This window comes from Eupeodes corollae, chromosome 3 (assembly GCF_945859685.1).
Source record: "Eupeodes corollae chromosome 3, idEupCoro1.1, whole genome shotgun sequence".
In the NCBI taxonomy this organism is placed as follows: Eukaryota; Metazoa; Arthropoda; class Insecta; order Diptera; family Syrphidae; genus Eupeodes; species Eupeodes corollae.
The window spans coordinates 29,742,027-29,760,663 of NC_079149.1; the positions used below are offsets into that span (position 1 = coordinate 29,742,027).

The 18,637-nt window shown below is 34.7% G+C and overlaps 1 protein-coding gene across 1 annotated transcript in view; it reads right to left on the minus strand.

Moving 5' to 3' along the window:
- The window catches only part of LOC129952276 (uncharacterized), a 54,774-nt gene that overhangs the window by 17,404 nt on the left and 18,733 nt on the right, over nt 1-18,637 (minus strand). Inside the window, exons 2-4 of the mRNA XM_056064789.1 lie at nt 11,169-11,873; nt 8,460-8,543; nt 8,202-8,312 (exon numbers count right to left, since the gene is read on the minus strand). Coding sequence (XP_055920764.1) covers nt 8,202-8,312; nt 8,460-8,543; nt 11,169-11,484 — 511 coding nt within the window. The 5' untranslated portion in view covers nt 11,485-11,873. The remainder of the gene's footprint in view (nt 1-8,201; nt 8,313-8,459; nt 8,544-11,168; nt 11,874-18,637) is intronic.

Below are 18,637 nucleotides of genomic sequence, written 5' to 3' on the forward strand. Positions count from 1 at the left end.
TTTGAAAATACTAAATGAAGTATAAGGAGATTAAATTTGATTATTTTCCCATAAAATTTGAAGTGTAATTCCATAAACTAAGGAAAAAAAAGTTCGTCACTCAACTCTTTCGTTTGTATACTTTGTTTCAACGAAGTTTGTACCTTTTGAAAATTGCTCGAATTTTGATTGAATTTTAGTTAAAAACAAGTAAAAAAAGTTAATGCAAGGAACCTGCATTTTGTCCCAATCTGTCAAAATAATTAATTTTGTATTGCTATCTAGTCTATCCAACTTCTTATAAAGTAAAACTAGTTCACAGACAAATTTAAGGTGAAATAATTAACCAAAAAAATAATTGTCTAAAATATTTCAAGTATTTCGAATTGTTTAACGAGTTTATTATTTAAGGAAAACAAGTTTCGATTACAGAAACGTTTAAAACCAAGTTAACAAATCTAAAAATTAAAAACTGGAAAATGTATACAATGTTTTTATTTTGTATAGATAAATTGTTTATGGAAGTAGTCTCTTTACGCAATTGAATTTTGTTCTTCACACATCATTTTATATGGATTGATATCAAACCAAATGCGTGTAAGATTTATACTAGAGCATACTATTTATGGTTTATACCATTTTTGATATTGTTTACATTAAAACTGGATTTTTGAGTGTAATGACATTAATAAAAATATGGTGATAATGGAAAATCAAGTAAACTCTGAAAATATAAAAAATAAAACATCGGATCACAACAAAAACCTAATATTGATAGTATTTCTTATGAAGTGAGTTCTGAAATGGAAGGAAGACATTTTTAACTTTGTGAGACATTTTTGGTGATTCAAGATTTAGAAACTTATAAGTAGCTTATTTTGGAACCTCTTTAGTTAATTCTTTTTTCTGCATTTCTTCAAAGCTTTAAGCAAAGTAGTTAATTGTAACAAATTAATAAGCTACTCTCAAAAAGTCAGTTTATTTGCTTTTTTTAATACCAAGACGCAGTGATAGATAATGTAGTTATAAAATTCAAAGATTTTGTGTTCTATAAAGTATTGAATGAGTACCGTCACGTTTTCACTCAAAAAACTAGGAGCAATTCAATCAAATCAAATGTTCCTATTATGGGGACGATCTTTAGAGAAATGATAAATAAGTTTGCTAGCAACAACTCTACTAAAAAAAGTGTTATAAAATTTCAAAGTATCAACCAAATATGGTAATATCCTTAGAAAAACTAATTGACATTTTAATTCAACCTTTAGGACAACAAGCAATGCATTCAATCATCATCATAATAATGGTTCACCCAACTATAATAAACATTCAACCAAAATAAGACTATAAACTTATTTAAAAGAAAACATACTCCACTCCAATCCAGGCGTTTTGATGATGAAACTACTATCTTCTCTATACCTTTACCATTCCATCCGCATAGATCCAGACATAAACACATCACATCATCGAAGATGAAGCAGGCAGTAATTTACCTGTTCTCGCAGTTGTAAACAAAATGACACTTTAACTACCACTCTGCGCAACGATACAACCTCCAACGGCAAACTTCATCAACTTAGCAATGGCAATGGTATGGCAGTGCGGCAAACCATAATAATCTCAAATTGAATCCCAACTCAAGAAATAGCCATTAATTTCTTATTTGTCACAAATGAAAATACCTGGAAAATCGTTTTATCGGTTTTCTATACATTTATATAGATAAAAAGTGCAATAGAGCGCAAGCGTGGCTTCCACCTGGTGAAAGCACTTTGTTTTCCAAACGCCACAAAACAATAGTGGACATAGAAACCTCGACTATCTTCAAAATCCCAGAATCATTCAAGCAGAAAAAGAACACAGAACAAAACACAGAACAAACAGAGATTGTCCTCTGGTAATGCAATTGCAATTGGTGTGTGCGATAAAAACATAACAATACCCAATGTCACACAATTCAATCGAAATGGAACAATCTTCTCAATAGGTGCACAGAGCAAAGATCTAAAGATTCCATGCTGGTTGGCCACCACTTCTTTGATTTTGCCATCGAAGTACCATAACCCCAATGGTCATGGTCCATGCTCCATGGTCAATGTCTACCTATATATTGTCGCGTCTTCGTAGTCACTGCGGTCGTTGTCATCGACATCGTCTTCGTCGTCGTTGTCTTCTTCGTCTTGTTTGTGGTCAAGCACATAACCATTGATCGCTGATGGTAAAAGATGTTCGTATACGGATAAAGCCAGTAAGCGTGCCTTAAAAGATACTCGCGCGTCAAGATTTTACGTTTGTAGCTCTGCAACTGCGCGCACCATTAACCATATCTGTTCAATTATAAATTAAGTTTCTACCAAATGTTATGATCAAGACGACTCCTCCGTCCGTCCGTCCGTTCATCCGTCCATTTATCCTTCCATAGTTTTTAATCCAATGACATGCATGTTGTTATCTTTTAAGATCTCCACTTCTTGTTGTTGAATTTTGTTTAAACCCCATTCAAAGAATCACAGCTTTAAAAAAGTATAAACAAACAGAAAATATACAAGATTATGATGCTCTCAGATACTCGTGGTATCTGAACAACAACAAAGTTGTGGTGGTGTTGTTGACTTGTCTTTTGCGCAACCAAATTCAGAACGGTTATTGTAATTTGTATCTTGAGCAATCAGCCAAACAAGTTACTCAACATATCGTATATCGTTTCGCGGTCGGTCTTGGTCGTCGCGTCCGTTGTGGAGGACTTAACCTCATATCTTGGGAGTTCATATGATGATGATGATGATGATATGTGTGTTGCTGTTGGTTGTGGACTCGGTTTGGCTTAGTTTCCATATCTAGACTCTGCGTGAGTTATTTTTTTTTTGAGGGTTTTCTCTGAGTTCCCACTTTTCGAGACTTTTTGCGGTGGTCATGGTTGAGATACATCAGCACCATCACAACCACCGCCACAGCTGAACAACCAGCGCCAGCGGAACAAAATCAATGATTCATGTAATTAGAAAATTACTATAGGCACATTTTATGAGGTTTAGTGGGGTGGTCTTAGGTGTATCTACCTAACTTTGACTAGAAGCTTATATGATGGACATGATAAATCAATTAAAACGCACATATTTGGTGTAAAACAAGATTTTTGAGTGATGGTATTTTTAATGGATTTTATATGCTGAAGATGGTATTTTTTACGGTAGATTTAAATACACTTATGGGAAGCTGCATAATACTTTCAGCAACCATCAATATTAATGTGCCGTTCTGTAAGTCTTTGGTACAATGTCGGGTCATATTAAAAGACTGGTTTATGGGTTTAGCGGGCATATCAAAAAGTTTGACAGGAGAAAATACGAGAAATATTCTGAGGTCTGAAGAGATTTGATATGAATCGACAATGAAAACATATTCTTTGGTATAATTGTTGAACATATAATGAAGAAACAGGATATGTTAAATAAGTTTTTTAAAAACAAGTTAGCTTTTTATGTACTAGATTTTACTGTTATTTAATGCCACAAAATATCTGTTCCTTTACTATGAATTTATTTACTATTTATCATGTACCCAAACAAATTTAAATTGATTGATCTTGAGATCAGAAGGATGTAAAAGTTTTATCGTCAATACAAAATGTTAACTCAAAGAAATCTGGCTCGCAAAATTATTCACAATGAAAAATACTTGCATTAGAAAAGACACCTAATAAATTTCACCACTGGGTCAAACGAGCGTGCTCCTTTACCCAAGGTGCCTTACTTAATTAAAAGCCTTCTAAAACATTTTTTGAAGACAAATATATAAAAATCTGTCGAGCTGTTATTGAGAAAATTCCAATTTCGAATTTGTATTAGGACTACTGTAATTTTTGTTCTTAAAAAATTAAGAAAAAATGCCTAAAAGGACCGAAGCGATGAAAAAGAAATGAAAAAATGGCTCTAGAAAAACTTTTCATTCAAATCACGAATTTTGTTTAAAAAAAGAAAACAAAAATAATGGCTGTATAATGGGAATACTTTTTTTGAAGTTGGCCTTTTTGACAGCTGCCTCTTTATATATGCTCAATTTGGTTGTAATAAAAAGCCTTTTTTTTATAGGGTTGTTCATCAAGGGCGATGAGAAATTAGTTATCATCGTTATGTAGCACCCGCTGTTGATGGTGACCGCTTCACTTAAGTTGACGCCGCCACGTCAACCCAAAATAAACACCAAAAGGTAACTTTTTGAGGATGAACTTCGTGTGGGTTAGTGTGGTCCCATATACGTTTTGCTTGCGAACACAGCCATTCATCCAAAAATGAGCCTCGTCATTAAAGATGATTTTTGACCAAAAATGTGGTCCTCTTCCAAATGATTTGAAACCCAGTCAGCGATCAAACAGCGTTGTTTATGGTCAGTTTGAGCTCCTGGGTCAATTGGATCTTGTTCGGGTGTAGGCCTAAGTCTCGGTGCAAAATTCACCTCGGGTTCTGCTGTCCATTTGTACGGACCGCGGAGATGTTATCTACTAATCTTGCGTTCCTTGAACTTGCTGTGTTATTCAATAACGTCACTTGCCATGATGATTTGACATAATCAACTGAATAATAAACAAAAGATTTGACAGATGTCACCAACACAAAATAGCAGCCACGGAGTGCCAAAATCTAGCCGCGTCAATTTAAAAACCCTATCGAGCAACGTTTTCAAACTGTCCAATTGTATTACTAAAATAATTGTTCGGTTGGCAGAGATCACACAACGAAAAAATCAATTTATTGAAAGTTACTTTTGGTGAACTGTGGCGTCGCCTAGAACACCGTGCGATATAACACCGATGTTTTTGTGAGGTTATGGGAAGTCGCTTTTCTACGAAGATAAGTTCGAGACAATTGATGCTTTGGAAGAAAGAATTTGACCCCAATTACTTCAAAAGTTAGGATGAAAGTTATTTAAGGTACATACATTTGTATCTTCAAAAAATCAAATGGGGTAGCGCAACAGTCCGTTGTGAACCAGGGCCTAGTGACTTACAACTCTCAACCATTCCTGTGTGCGAGTACTGTTGTTAGAAATGGAAGGGGCCGAATCCGAACGGCTAGTTTGAGAAAGCACTTTTTCATGACAAGAATTACTTTTGAAGGATTTGTCAATTCCTCGCAAGAGGCAGTACCAGCGAAAATTATTTTTTTTTTTTAAATTAAGGTGGTACAGGCAGGGATTGAACCCAAGACCCCTTGCATGACAGTCGAACGCACTAACCATCATGCCACGGATACTACATTTGTATCTTATGTAAATAAAAAAGCGAAATTCTTGGCGTAAACAATTAATTATATATATTTTATTTCATCTTTAAAACACATGTTTTATACACCCTTTATTTTAGTTAAAACTACAGCAATTACATTGATTAATGTACTGTAATGTATGTAATGATGAACCATAACGCCCAAATTATAAAATGTCATAAGGCCCAAAATTGGTCAAAAAGCCCAAAAAGATACAGTTATGAAATAGGGTTTGGGCTTTGTGACATTTATGTTGGGCATTACTTATTAATCCAACTTTCAACGTCGTAACATCCAAAAATTTAAACATGTCATAACCCCCACCGTTTTTTGTTTAGCAGTAACTTTGGGTGGTTCGCCTTTGGGACCCGTATAAACAGCTCCTGCTTGGGTTCACAATATAATTTGGGGTAGGTGCGAAGTTGGTGGTATGCGAAGTATCCTTGCATTTAAAGAATCTGGATTGAAGAAACTATTCATATAGACAATCTCCCATTTATACCAAATCCTATAGTGAGCCCAAGCAGGTGGATCTCATGCTTATTCCACTCTCAATACGCACTCTGAGAAAACGTTTTATTTTACTTTGAAAATAGGTCTTATTTCTCTTTTCATAAGCCAATCATATGAACATATATTTTACGCTTTTTGACGTTCCGAGTTTTGGGGCGATTTGACATTTTTTCAGTTCAATGTTTGCGTTTGCATGATAAGTCCCTTGGACAGTCATGCGAGAGATCTTTGGTTCGATCCCTGCCTATGCCACCTAAAGTTTTTTTCAGGGGCACTGCCTCTTGCGAGGCCTTGCCATGAAAAGTGCTTTCTCAAATTATCCGTTCGAATTCGGCTTAAAATTGTAGGTACCCACCATTCCTGAAAAATTTACTTGCACACAGGAATGGTTGACAGTTGTAAGTCACTAGGCCCTAGTTCTCAAGGGATTGTTGCGCCACCAAATTTATTTATTTAAAAAGTTTGCTTTTTAAAATTATTTAAAATGAAAAATATTTGCATTAGTAAAAACCACACACTGGGGCGAATGAACTTCAAAGGTTGTTAATGCCATTCAAATTCTTATAAGACCTTTAGTCATTATAGACCCTCTTAAAGCATTTTTTATAGAATAAAATATAAAAATCCATTCGTTATTGAAAAAAATCGAATTTTCTGTTTTTTAACATATAACAATTGTATTAGGACTACTGTTATTTGTGTTCTTAAAAAATTAAGACACAAAAATGCCTAAAAGGATCGAAGTAGTAAATAGAAATGAAATCACAAATTTCGTCTACAAAAGGCAAACAAAAAAAATGGCTATTTTGTATCTGGCGATATTTTGTTTGGAAGTTGACGTTTTTGACAGCTGTCACTTGATAAATGCTCAATTCGCCATTTTATAAAAAAATATGACGTAAAAAAAGACGCAACGAAAAAATGTATTTATTGAAGGCAACTTTGAATGGGGTTATTACATGGAACTGTGGATGGCGTGGCGCGGAGTGGCCTAGAAAGTCTTGCGATTTAACACCGATAAGCCTGGGACCATTGACATCTTGGAAGAAAATATAACTACAGCCACTAAACTGATTAATTTATTGTGTGTTAGGTCTTTTGGCCTTAACCCATTAGGCAAAAAACCTCAAATGTCATAAAGCGTTAAACTAAAGTTAATGTCGTAACGCCCAAATAAATTTTAAATAAAAGAAAGTCCAGGTCGGGCTTTGCGACATTTTTGTTGGGCATTACGACGATTATAATTTCAATTATTTCTAATGTCTTATAACCCAACCAAATAATGCCCAAATCATAAAATGACGTAATAAAGGCCTCTAAGAAAACATCACAAAGCACAAATTAAAATGCCATATCACTCAAACCAACTTTCAATGTCGTATCGCCCAAATTTAGAAATGTCATGGGGCCTAACATTTTGCATTTAACAAACATTTTGGGTGGTTCGTATTTGGGAGGCGTATAAACAGTGAGGTATCTATCGGGGCTTGCTATGGCTCACTATTGGATTTTTAGTAAGTCCGTAGTTGCTTGTATGCAAAGTTTCTTTGCATTTGAAGAATCTGGATTGAAGAAATTTTGCATTGCAGGGGCAGCGCGCTCCCATGGTTATTTAACTGTTTGTACATACTGTAAGCTTGCAAATTATTGCATTTATTTCAGTTTGAAATTTGGTCTTATTTTGCTTTCTAAAAGTGAAATAAAGCCAAATATGTTTTTGCTACGCTCTCTTGACGTTCCGAGTTTTTGGTCGATTTAACATTTTTTCAGTTCAATGTTTGCGTTTGGTTAAATAAATTTAAAACTAAAATTTTGTAGCGCCCAAATCAAACAAAAATGTTGTCAGAATGCCTAAATGTTGAAACACATGACATCTTTTGGACGATATGTCAATTTGTAATTTAGGCCATATAATATTTTTTTTTATTGATTTGGGAAGTATGACATTGATCTGTGGCATTTTCTTCTGTAAACGTTCTTGGCCAATATAGCCATGTTTGAACGATATGACATTTTTAATATTTTGGTGTTATTATTATCGGGCAAAAAAACCGAACGCTTCTTTTCATTTGGAATTTCATAAAACCGAACAATTTTATAACGCAGCCGATTCGGTTATATTGCCCAAATCGATCGTTGGTGTCAAAATAATTGTCAAAACAGCAGGAGAACTTTTACAAAGACCAAACATATGGGATGCTCAAAATCTTTTTTCAGTTGCAAAATTTTGTTTTTGAATTTAGCTCGTGGTTAAGAAATTTTCATTGAGATAATTGAGGTTTAATTGTAGTTTAAGAACTTTAACCTTGGTTTAACCCAATTTAAAAAAAAGGTCGTTGGAATTGCTATACTTTCAGTTACTTGAAGTATTTCTAAGAGCTTACTTTAATAACATGAAACGACAATAACAATGTAAAATAAAAAATAGTATCTTTTACGTACCATGTATATCATCGACGCATATTTCTAAATCTTCACGGTAGGTCTGCAAATATGGTAAACATCGACAATCACAGGTTCCTTGTGGATCCTTATTTTTGTCAAGTCGTAAATCTGTCATAAATAAAAACAAAAAATAGTAAAACCCAAGAAACATGTTATTAAAATAATCAAAATGTATATGTAAATGCAAGTACATTTTCTTTGGTGCGACTTGTAGTGTACTGTACAATGCACAGCACAACGCATCAGCATACTTACCATTTTTATCATTACCAGCTACAAAAAGTCCTGCCGTTCCACTAGATAGCCCCACGCAAGTGTCCATGTTACAAGTTGACATGCCTTTAAAAAAAAAAAAAAAAAAACAAGAAAAGTGTTAAATTTTATATAAAAACATTGTCCAAAGGTAAAGGTAAAAGATAAAATCAACCGCAAAAGACTCTAAAAAGGAGTGGCTTTTTTTGACGATCCTAAAGAAGCCCGAAATGAAACGAAACAGTTGCGCATGCGTTGGAGACATTTTATTGTGTTGTTGGTGTTGATCGTGTGGATTTGGATGCAAAACTAAGAACCAAGAACCAACCGTCTTATATGGTAATGGGATTGGAAAATATTGGATGTTTGACAGTGGCTAGTGGGTTAATGCCGTTTTGTAGCTTAGCATGTTTTCTAACGATTTATTTGTCATGTTTGTTTAGTGTTATCTAAACGAAGCATTATAAGGCGTTTTGTTTTTATATACGAGTATGGTAAAAGAATATTCTACAACTTTGGGATGGCGGGCTTTCAGTTGTAAATATTTTTATAGCGTGGTTGAGGACGAAGGAAGTCTCATATGGTGTAGTCAAAGGCTGATCTGGTGTTAAGGAAGGTTTTAATTAAAAATAAGGCAGTTTTTTTTGAGTTGAATGTAAACGGATGCTTAAAAAGTTTGGTAACAAAAATCCTGTCAAATGGTGTTTTTGAAAAATTAATCATACTGGACCTTTCAATAGAGCCCATGGCTTTGGGTTGAAGTAAGGTTGAAATAAGTTTCGGATTGTCACGTTATTAAAAATATGGCAGAATGAAGCTAGAAGTGAAAGGGAAATCGTTAAGCTAGAAAGTCAACTATCAGAGCGACTTGTAGTTTTGTAATCGTTATGATCCAACAAAATTTGTATATTAAAGCAGCACAGGCTTGAGGAGTGTCACTCTTTAACTAAACACTCCATAACTCTAAGTTAATCTTTAAATTGTGAAATGGACTTGGACCATAACATTCACATAAGTGTGCATAAAGTTATTTTCATTAAATTTTCAAATAAAATATAAGGAAAAGGTTCCGCCACAAAATGCCTTAAGGCGATAGTCTTTGACGATGTTAAAATAAGGCTTAGGTTTGTGTATACATACGTGACCATGACCAAACATCCATAGATATTATATGGAGAAATATCAATTGGAAAGCCGGAAAAGACATCAAGACCATGAATCTGTAGGACTGAATTAGGTGTTTATATATATTTTGTAAAGTTCAGTTCATGTAGGCGTAATCTATAATTGAGATGTTCGTGTTCGTGTTGTCCGCGTGGTGTGTTCTAGTTTGAAATGGAAAAATATAATCCTCGCATTTTTAGGTAAAATATAAAAAAAACATTCGATGTCAATAACATTATCATTTTCAATCAGATGTCCTACTTTTCCACATAATGTTTAAGGTTTTAGCTCTTTGAACGTTTGAGTTTTGAAACCATACACTATTAGGTTTATTTTGTGTCATTGTTGGTTTAATTGAAGATACTTTCTAGCTCTAAGGGTTTTATTTTATGGGGAATTGTGTGTTTACATTTTTAAATTGCAAAGTAATTGTCTTGAAGACAGAAGGTTGGGCAAAACACAACTTGTACTAGGAGTTTATATTATAGAAAAATGTTGTATATGATCAAATTCAAATCAATTTCTGTACGGACATTCATTTTGTGGTTTAAAGTTGGTAGCGCTGGCATTTGACACCTGTCACAATTAACTGTCATTCGAAGTGTCACAATTTTGTGTTCAATGTTAGGAATTTACCATAATGAATCGGTTGATTATAGTTATTCAATCTGAGTGGAAAATGTTGCTGCTGAAAAGCAAGTGCTACTGATGATCCCAACTTATCCATATCCCTGTGCTGTCAATTCAGAGCGATATGGTAAAATGATAACCGATTTTTGTTTGCCTATTATTCAAGCTCATAACTTAGAAGATATGAGGTGTCAACTATAGACACATAAATAAGCCACACAATTTGGTAATTATGGCTTTATTGACTTAGAAGTAGTAGGTCTTGAAATTTTGTCCGCAAAAATCATGCCAATTGACACCGTTCCATTTTTCTGAAAATTTATAGGCAGATAAATGTTATTAAACAGCATGTAGAGAAATTTCATAGACCTGCCATTGTATTAATTGTTGAGTCAGAATTATTTCATATCATTGGATCTTTGGGTTTTACTGTGTTTCCCAAATATACAAAAAAACTATTTTTGCATTATCTTTTGGACATTTGAACCTTAAAAGGATTTTAATGTAAAAACTATTTCTGAACTCAGAACTATCTCTGCATCGAAATGTGTGTTGGAAAAAAGTATACAAAGTCCCAAAGCCATATTTTGTAAAAATAGAAAATGCATCTGTCTGATGTCAGTTCAGTGTATAAAAGCAAACAAAAGACAATTGTCAAAATGCATTTTCCTCTTTCCTCTCCAAAACTGCATTTTAACCACGAAGAGACCACATAGTATACAACTTATTCACTTGCCATTGTGGTATCCTTCGAATCGAAATCACATACAAAAAACCCTAAAAGGAAATACGATTCCAAATTTGGTCTACACACGCAACATCTCCATCATGGCGACCGACTGACGACTTTAAGTTAAGAATATACAAGCCGTAGATATAAGCAGAAGCCTTCAAAATAAAATAAAAATAAAAACTTACCATTTGTACGGAAAACATCGCCATCATGTTGTCTAGTCAAATTGATGACTTGGCCAGACATCGGCTCATCGGCAACATCTCCTGATGCAATGTTGGTACTTCCAAGACCATGATGGCCAATACCGCCACTGCCACCACCGCCACCACCTCCGCCATTTACTTTTCTAACCGAATCGGCTAGCGGTGGCACATTGATGATGCCCGGCGTCGGTATTGCCAGTTGGCAGTTTAATTTCGATGCGATAATCATCAGAATCAGGGCCGAGCGGTAAATAATTGAACGTGGTAACATTCTAGCATAACGCCAATGATGCATTGGGCCAGCAGCCAGTGCAGTGCAGCGGATACAGCAGTATTTTTCTGGAGTTCTTCCTTATTGTTTTTTTGCACCCAGTTTATATGTTATGTAGTTAGTAGGGCCCTGATGATATCCCTGTCGGGGTGATGGTGGCGATGCAGGTGATCCACAATGGGTGATATGCTAATTGCAGTCGCCGCCGCCGTTTACCCGTCCGCTCATAGAAGAACGATGACGATGAGGATGAATTAAATGCTATCTGTTGGAGCTTCGCTGATGGCATAGCCTGCGGCATCGATAAAACTGTTGCATCCTCTCAGGAGAACGTGCAAAAAAAATCGTGACGTGAAGTTTATGGCCGTGCGTCGTCTTCGTTGCTTCGTTTGTCGTTAGCACTGTTTGTATACCTGCAAAAAGAAATGAGAAAATGAAAGTTTTTGGTTGTTTTGTAAAAAAAAAAACGTATTAAGTATAAACAGAGCTTTAGAGAACAAAAAATAGGTTAGTTGTTTGTCTATGTCATTAGAATAATCATCGTGACTAAAGGATAATATCACTGACAAGCATAAAAATGTAAATGTCAAATTGGCAAAGAACTTAACGAAGGAAAGAGAGAGAGAGAGAGAAAGAAAGAGATCTGAACTACTCCCCTTTGGATGCTTAAACGATATATCGTAACAAAGACAATGCAGCCATAAACTTTACGGCACGTTCTGTTTTCCTTACATATCTACATTTCTGAATACATATCTATAGAAAGACTGAAGACTATTTTCGCGTGTCAAGAAATGACCACTCTAGGCAAATTGTTGGCTTGACTTTCGAAGACACGTGACAGCGCGTCTCGGTTAATACAAATTGATGATACCTGACAGGATGTCAGAAGATAGAAGTAGTTTTTTGTTTTGTGTTTAAATTTATCGGGATTTCAATTTGACGGATATGCAATTTGTTTGGTTCTCAAAGAATGCAAAGACAGAGAGAAACAGCACATGAAAATGTATATAGAATCGAACAGATCGGAACCAAAACTTGTTTGTTGGTATTTGCGAGTGTGAATGATGGATGCTTGATTTGATGAATGATTTTAGCTTTAGGGGGGGTAAACAAAAAATATTACTTGGTGGTTTAAAAAAAAAATAATAGTTAAATCAAAGGAATGTAATTGAAATCAATTGTTGATTTTTCTAATGAAAATAATATAAATGGACAGTTAGACACTTTTGTTTGTGAAAATTGTTTGCATAACTTTCTTAAAAAGTGAACTTTTCAACCCCTTGGGAAAGATTGAAGAACCACTTCGCAAACTTCAACTTGAATTGAAACCAGTTTGAAAGTGGGATAATTTCAGTCTGTAAAGATCTGTCATGGGTTTGACATGGGCTGTTAGGGAGTTTACATTAACCAAATACTTTCAAGCCGTACATTTTGCCTCAAAGGCTTGCAGTTTCAATGTCAGATAGTTAGCTTATTTTACGGCCGTGTAGAAATGTATCGATTTCTGACACTTAAAATACTGTCAGTAGGTGTGTCAGATGTTTTAAAAAAATGACATTTAATAATTGAAATGTCGACGTCTCACAAAGACGTTTCTGGAAATATTGTTACACAAAACTATAAGTTCGTACGATTGTAAGACAAAAAGAATGTTTGATTTTACTGACATATGATAAAATTGGAAGATGTAAAAATCAAAAATTTCATACATTTGTGGAATAGGCTTGCCCTCCAAGCTGAATTTTACTGCTTTTCTTGGCAAATGGCTTTAAATAAAACGCATTGAACTTCCTTGCTCTAAAATGACACGCTCCATTCTCTCCTTTAAAAATGACCTGGAAATTTGTTTATGACTTATTCACATATTTGCGTCTGTATATTTCCGATAACTTGATTGTAGAGGATTGCTCTAGACCGTATCTTTCACAAGAAGATGTTGGCCAATTGTGCTGACCTATCCGGCCAACAAGCTTTTCTTGCAAAGTATTCACTTTTTTTTAGAGCGTTAACAATCTTAGTGCGTTTTAAAGAAGAAGACATAGTTCATTTTTAAGTAATGTCAGAGGTTTTACTTTTCAAATGTCAAAATATGACAGCTTTAAAAGTGACAGAATAATTTTTTCATGAGAAATGTCAGAAGATGACAGCTTCAAAAGTACCTATTGTGACCAACTTCTAATTAAAAATCAATATGCAATGCCACAATGTGTCAGATTTAGTTGTCAATTGGTCTTGTTAATATGTTTCTTGCTTAATTAATAGAATTTTTTATATTCAACCATTTCAAGTAAAAGTTACTTTAAGTCATTTTAAATTGGACTTTTAATTTAATTGGTTTAAAAGAAAGAAGTATACAAAATGTAAATGGCTTTATTCATGTCAAATCAATTATCAAACATGAAGAAGGTCGCTTCTTAATCGTAAGTGTGTCAGATCTTTAAAAGTAATTACCGCAATAAATTTAAGGATTTTATCGCTATGCGAAAGTCATAAAATGTTCCTACTGGAAACGAATACATAACAAAAAGGTTCTAATCAAACGCCATTAAAAAAAACCTCTAATGGTGTAGCAAGTTTAATTTAAGCCATGTAATCATTAATTATTTTGAAACTTGCATACATATATATAGTTTGGCATAATTCTAATGATGTATAAGTATTCGATTCCAGAGGAGAAGGTACAAATAAATCGTCATGACATTCATTAGCCATAAAGATTCAGAAGCGCTTTTCTGCACGATTTTACAACCGCATCCAAAGAACTTCCCCATAAGAGAACAAATTACATCCACTACTTGACTCTCCCGACAAACGAACATATAATTGATGGACTCTGATTATGACCCAAGAAAATGGCAACAAAAACAACAAAAACATGCACCTTCACTTAGATTCCGATATTATATATGAATGTATAGTATAGCCTTATAGCTAGTAACTGCGATGCGCGCTGGTGGTCAAAGAAAGAAGCCTACACATTTATTCTTGTAAAAACGAGCTAACAAAGACCCAAAACACGCTTTAGCTAATGTCGTAAACTTGTTTAATGGTCTTCAACTCTCTAGAGGTACCCTATACAACACTTGAGCCTGAGCCTCATAGCCTTACCTCAGCCTCAGCCTCTTACCGCCATCTTTTTTGTGGGCAGTTAAAGTTAAAAACTAAAATTTTTCTGCCAGGCATGTCAATATATCATCTTTCGATCATATTGACTGTGTGGGCTGGGCATGGGCTAATGGGTAAATGGGCAAGCCTGGGCCTGCGCCTGTATATTGACTTCATGTTAAAATGTTTTTTTGGGAGGCGAGGATGTCCGCTCCAAGTCATAATTCGTTCTTATGGACGAACGAAAGAAAATTGAGAGATGAAAATTCTTGCATTCAGGTTGAATATACATATATGAATATAATGTAATTTTTAACGGTGATCACTTGTGTCGGTTTAAGTTGCAGGAGGATATAAATATTGTATGCATGTGCACTGTGCAGTGCCCATGTTTGAACCTCCAAGGGCAGGATGCTCAAATGATTAAATGAAGAAATGTCTACTGAGACTTTGAGTAATGGCCCATCATATACACCATGATGTGTTCAAGAAACGATGAGACAAGTTATGGTATATTTTATGCTTAAGCTTAACTACAGCGCATAACTGCAGCCATTAGACGGTACTTGATGTTTTGAGATTATTCTCTTGGATAAGCCGCCTTCAAAAATTAAATTATTAAAAAAAGAACTATAAACTGATATCTTGTTAAAATTAGCAAGTATCATCAAAGGGGTAGAGGCTGCTAAACTTCGTTTCTTATTTCAAATATTTTGTTTAATTTTATTTAACTATTGTGAATTATTCACAATATTCTTAACTTTAACTTATCTCAAACTGACAGCTGTCAAATAGTTTTTCTTTCGTCAATTCTAAGTCTCATGTCAATTATTGTAGACAATTTACATTCAACTAAATACTAAAAGGATTTTCCAATAAAAAGGTTAACTTTTAAAAGATCGCAATTTGAGCAGCTGTCACCTTGATTTGCCGATTTCTTGTCGTTCTTCGGAATACAACGTTCCAAAAAAGACATTACACCATGTTTGCATTAAGCTTAGTTTCCAGAGGAATTTAAGCCAAAGATTTTATAATTTAAAACGCCTAAGATGTGAGCTAAAGCAGCAGAAGTCAAAAGAAGGAATTAGTCTCAGCTCTAATAGAAGTATTTAGGTTAGAAAAAACCAATATTTATAAACCAAAGTCGTCTTCTAATGTTGAGTGTGCCAATTTTCTTGGTAAACAGATTAAAAATCAATTGATCCAATTTGAACTTGCTTCATAAACATTTCTATTCATTTAGATGCTAATAAAAACATTTTTCATTATTTGTTTCCATTTAATTTTATTTTTTTGTGTTTTAATTTTAAAAGAGATCCCGTTTTTGCGATGGCATCAAGTCATCACACAATAAGCTACAATTTAATTGCACTTCCATTATTGGTATTAATCAACTAATTTCAATTCAATTCAATTCACCACCGCATTTCAGCACTTAATCACAAGAATAATAATGTGTGAGAAAACAATGATTAATTAAAAATTCCATCAAATGAAAGCCAAACAAATACAAGAAAACAATCAATAAAAAGATTCATCCTCGAACGGTCCTGTATTCAATAGAAAATTTATCATTAATGTCAAGATAAAGTCATATAAAAACCTGCCTTAAAATAATTTTTTAAACGGTTTTCAAAACTTGATCTTAAACATGACAGCATCATAAAAAGAAGAAGAAGATACTCAATGCTCTTTCTACCACGTTCTTGAACTGTCCACTTGTATAGGCTGTGTAAGTCTATAATGAAACATCAACAAAAACAACGGCAAGAGCAAAACTATAAGAAGAAAAGATGTAAGTACGTAATTAAATGTCTCGCTTTTGAGGTCCATTAATTAAATGCCGTGCAAAATACTTAACAGTAATTCCTGTGAGCATCGCGTTCGATTCCATGTTGTACAACAATCGGGACAAACACTCTTCTTCTTTTTCGTCTCCTTCTGTTTTTTTTCCTTGTATTTGAAGTTCTTCTTGTTTTTTTGTTCTTCATCGAACATAAACTCTTTGTCGTACCATATCTGACACATCAATAAAATAATTGAGCTTCTCTAACAAAGATACTGCAGATACAGCTAGGTATGTTGTGGATGCAACACACAGAACATATACTACCCGTACCCATCCATCCAATGCACATGCCTTAACCGCGCCACCTGTGTGCAATAACGTTCAACTTTCAACTTGTATCTAGAGTGGATGGGGCTGCGATCGCGCGTTTCTAATTGAGGATCGCCGCATTGAGACGCGCTGCGCTGTGCCGCTCTGTGCAGCATTTTGTATTCCAAAACGGTGATTCCCAATAATTCGCCATCAACTGCGCGCGATCTTGCAGCGATATGCACACGCATCACATGTAGCACGGGGATAAATAGCCTGGCCGATACATAATTTACGGTGCCGCACATAAGTGGCTCTAACTGTGTTTGAACTGACATAGAGGAAGATTCCAGCCTCCTTAAGCTTCGTCACAGTGTTCCATGATCTAAATCTATATATCTGTGCGAAGAGCAGCATATACTCGTACTCGTACATAGCCAACTATAATGTAAGCGAGTCGCACAAACTAACTAGAGCTAAAAGATATACTCGTGCTCTAAATGAGATTAGAATTCCTGATGCTGCAGCAAATGCAACTTCAGCAGAAACAGCAACACAGGGAGGCTTCAACAAAATATATGAGCCACTAAGAAATTATTAGCCAAGCCAATAGGGGGGAAGTTGGCGCTGACCAAGCCAACTGAGAAACCAATCACACACAATTCCGCCTAGCTTCATCAGATGCATAGGTCTCCGCTTGGGGCTTCTATCTAGAGGAACAAGCTTATTTATAGGGAGTTTTGTTTAGTTGTTTTTATTTGAGAGTTGAAAATCCAGTAGAGCCGGAATTGCGAGCGGTACTACGCGCGAATCCAGCTTCGACGTCGCCGTCGTTGGAATCCAGGAAGATCTACGACGACACCGATCACCAGTACCGGTGCAGTGTGTGTATATGAGGAATCAAAAACGGGGCTGGCTAGATGGTCAGTTTGGCTCAACTTAGCTCAGTTGAGCTCATACTCAGCTGCTGCTGTTGTTTCTGTTTCTTACATGAATCTTTATAGCCAAATTCATGCGGTCAAGCCAGGTAGGTTGATATTTATTGCAAAATGCCAATTCTTCGCTTGAAGTTTTAAATTACATAAAAATAATCGTGTGCATATGTGTATTTTAGATCACGTCGCATCGTCGTCGGTCGTACGCTCCGTCGTCGTTGTGCATCTACTTTTTGATCACATTTATATAAATGTACGTTTGGTATATTAAAATAAATGTCTTGAAGGTTTAAGGTGGTTGCGAGAGTCGAGAGAACGCACGATGCAATATAGTTTTGTGCGTTTTATATTTTTCCATCAGACATAAATAATATACGTACAACCTTAAAATAGATATATCTTATCTATTGATTGTATTACCAGAAGTCGAGGACATAAATTCTGTCAAGGGTAGAGCTTCGTTTTATATAAATAAATTACATGCAATTGGGGATTAGAAAGGTCATTTATTATGAGATTGGAAATTTAAAGCTGCTTGATATTTTATAATTGAAATTGAAGATATAAATTGAGAGATAATTTTGCTATCCTAAGATTAAATAAAAATGAGCACTGTTGAAAAATAAATACAATCAATTCGAGTGAATTGAAATAAGTACGGATTTGCGCAATGTTTATCGGGATTTTAATTTGAAATTAAGTAGTCAAACAGTCAAGCGGCTTACCATTACTTTTTGTTAGGAATAGATACAAACACAGAGTAGGTTTAATTTGAACTTGGTTTAATTGATGTGTTTTAATCGATTTTGTAAATTCATACACAAAGAATTCTAATTTGAAAATTTAAATGAAAGAGCTGAGCTGCAAACGTGATTTTTATATTTTTTTAAACTTATTTGTACTTTCTGTTGCTTTCGAACTTTTTAAATATGATATGTGCCTGCATATAATAAAAATAGATATAAATTAGTGTTTTACGAGAATTTAGGGAGGTGGGATGAGGTTTTTTTTTATATAATAAGTCCTTAGTTAAGCT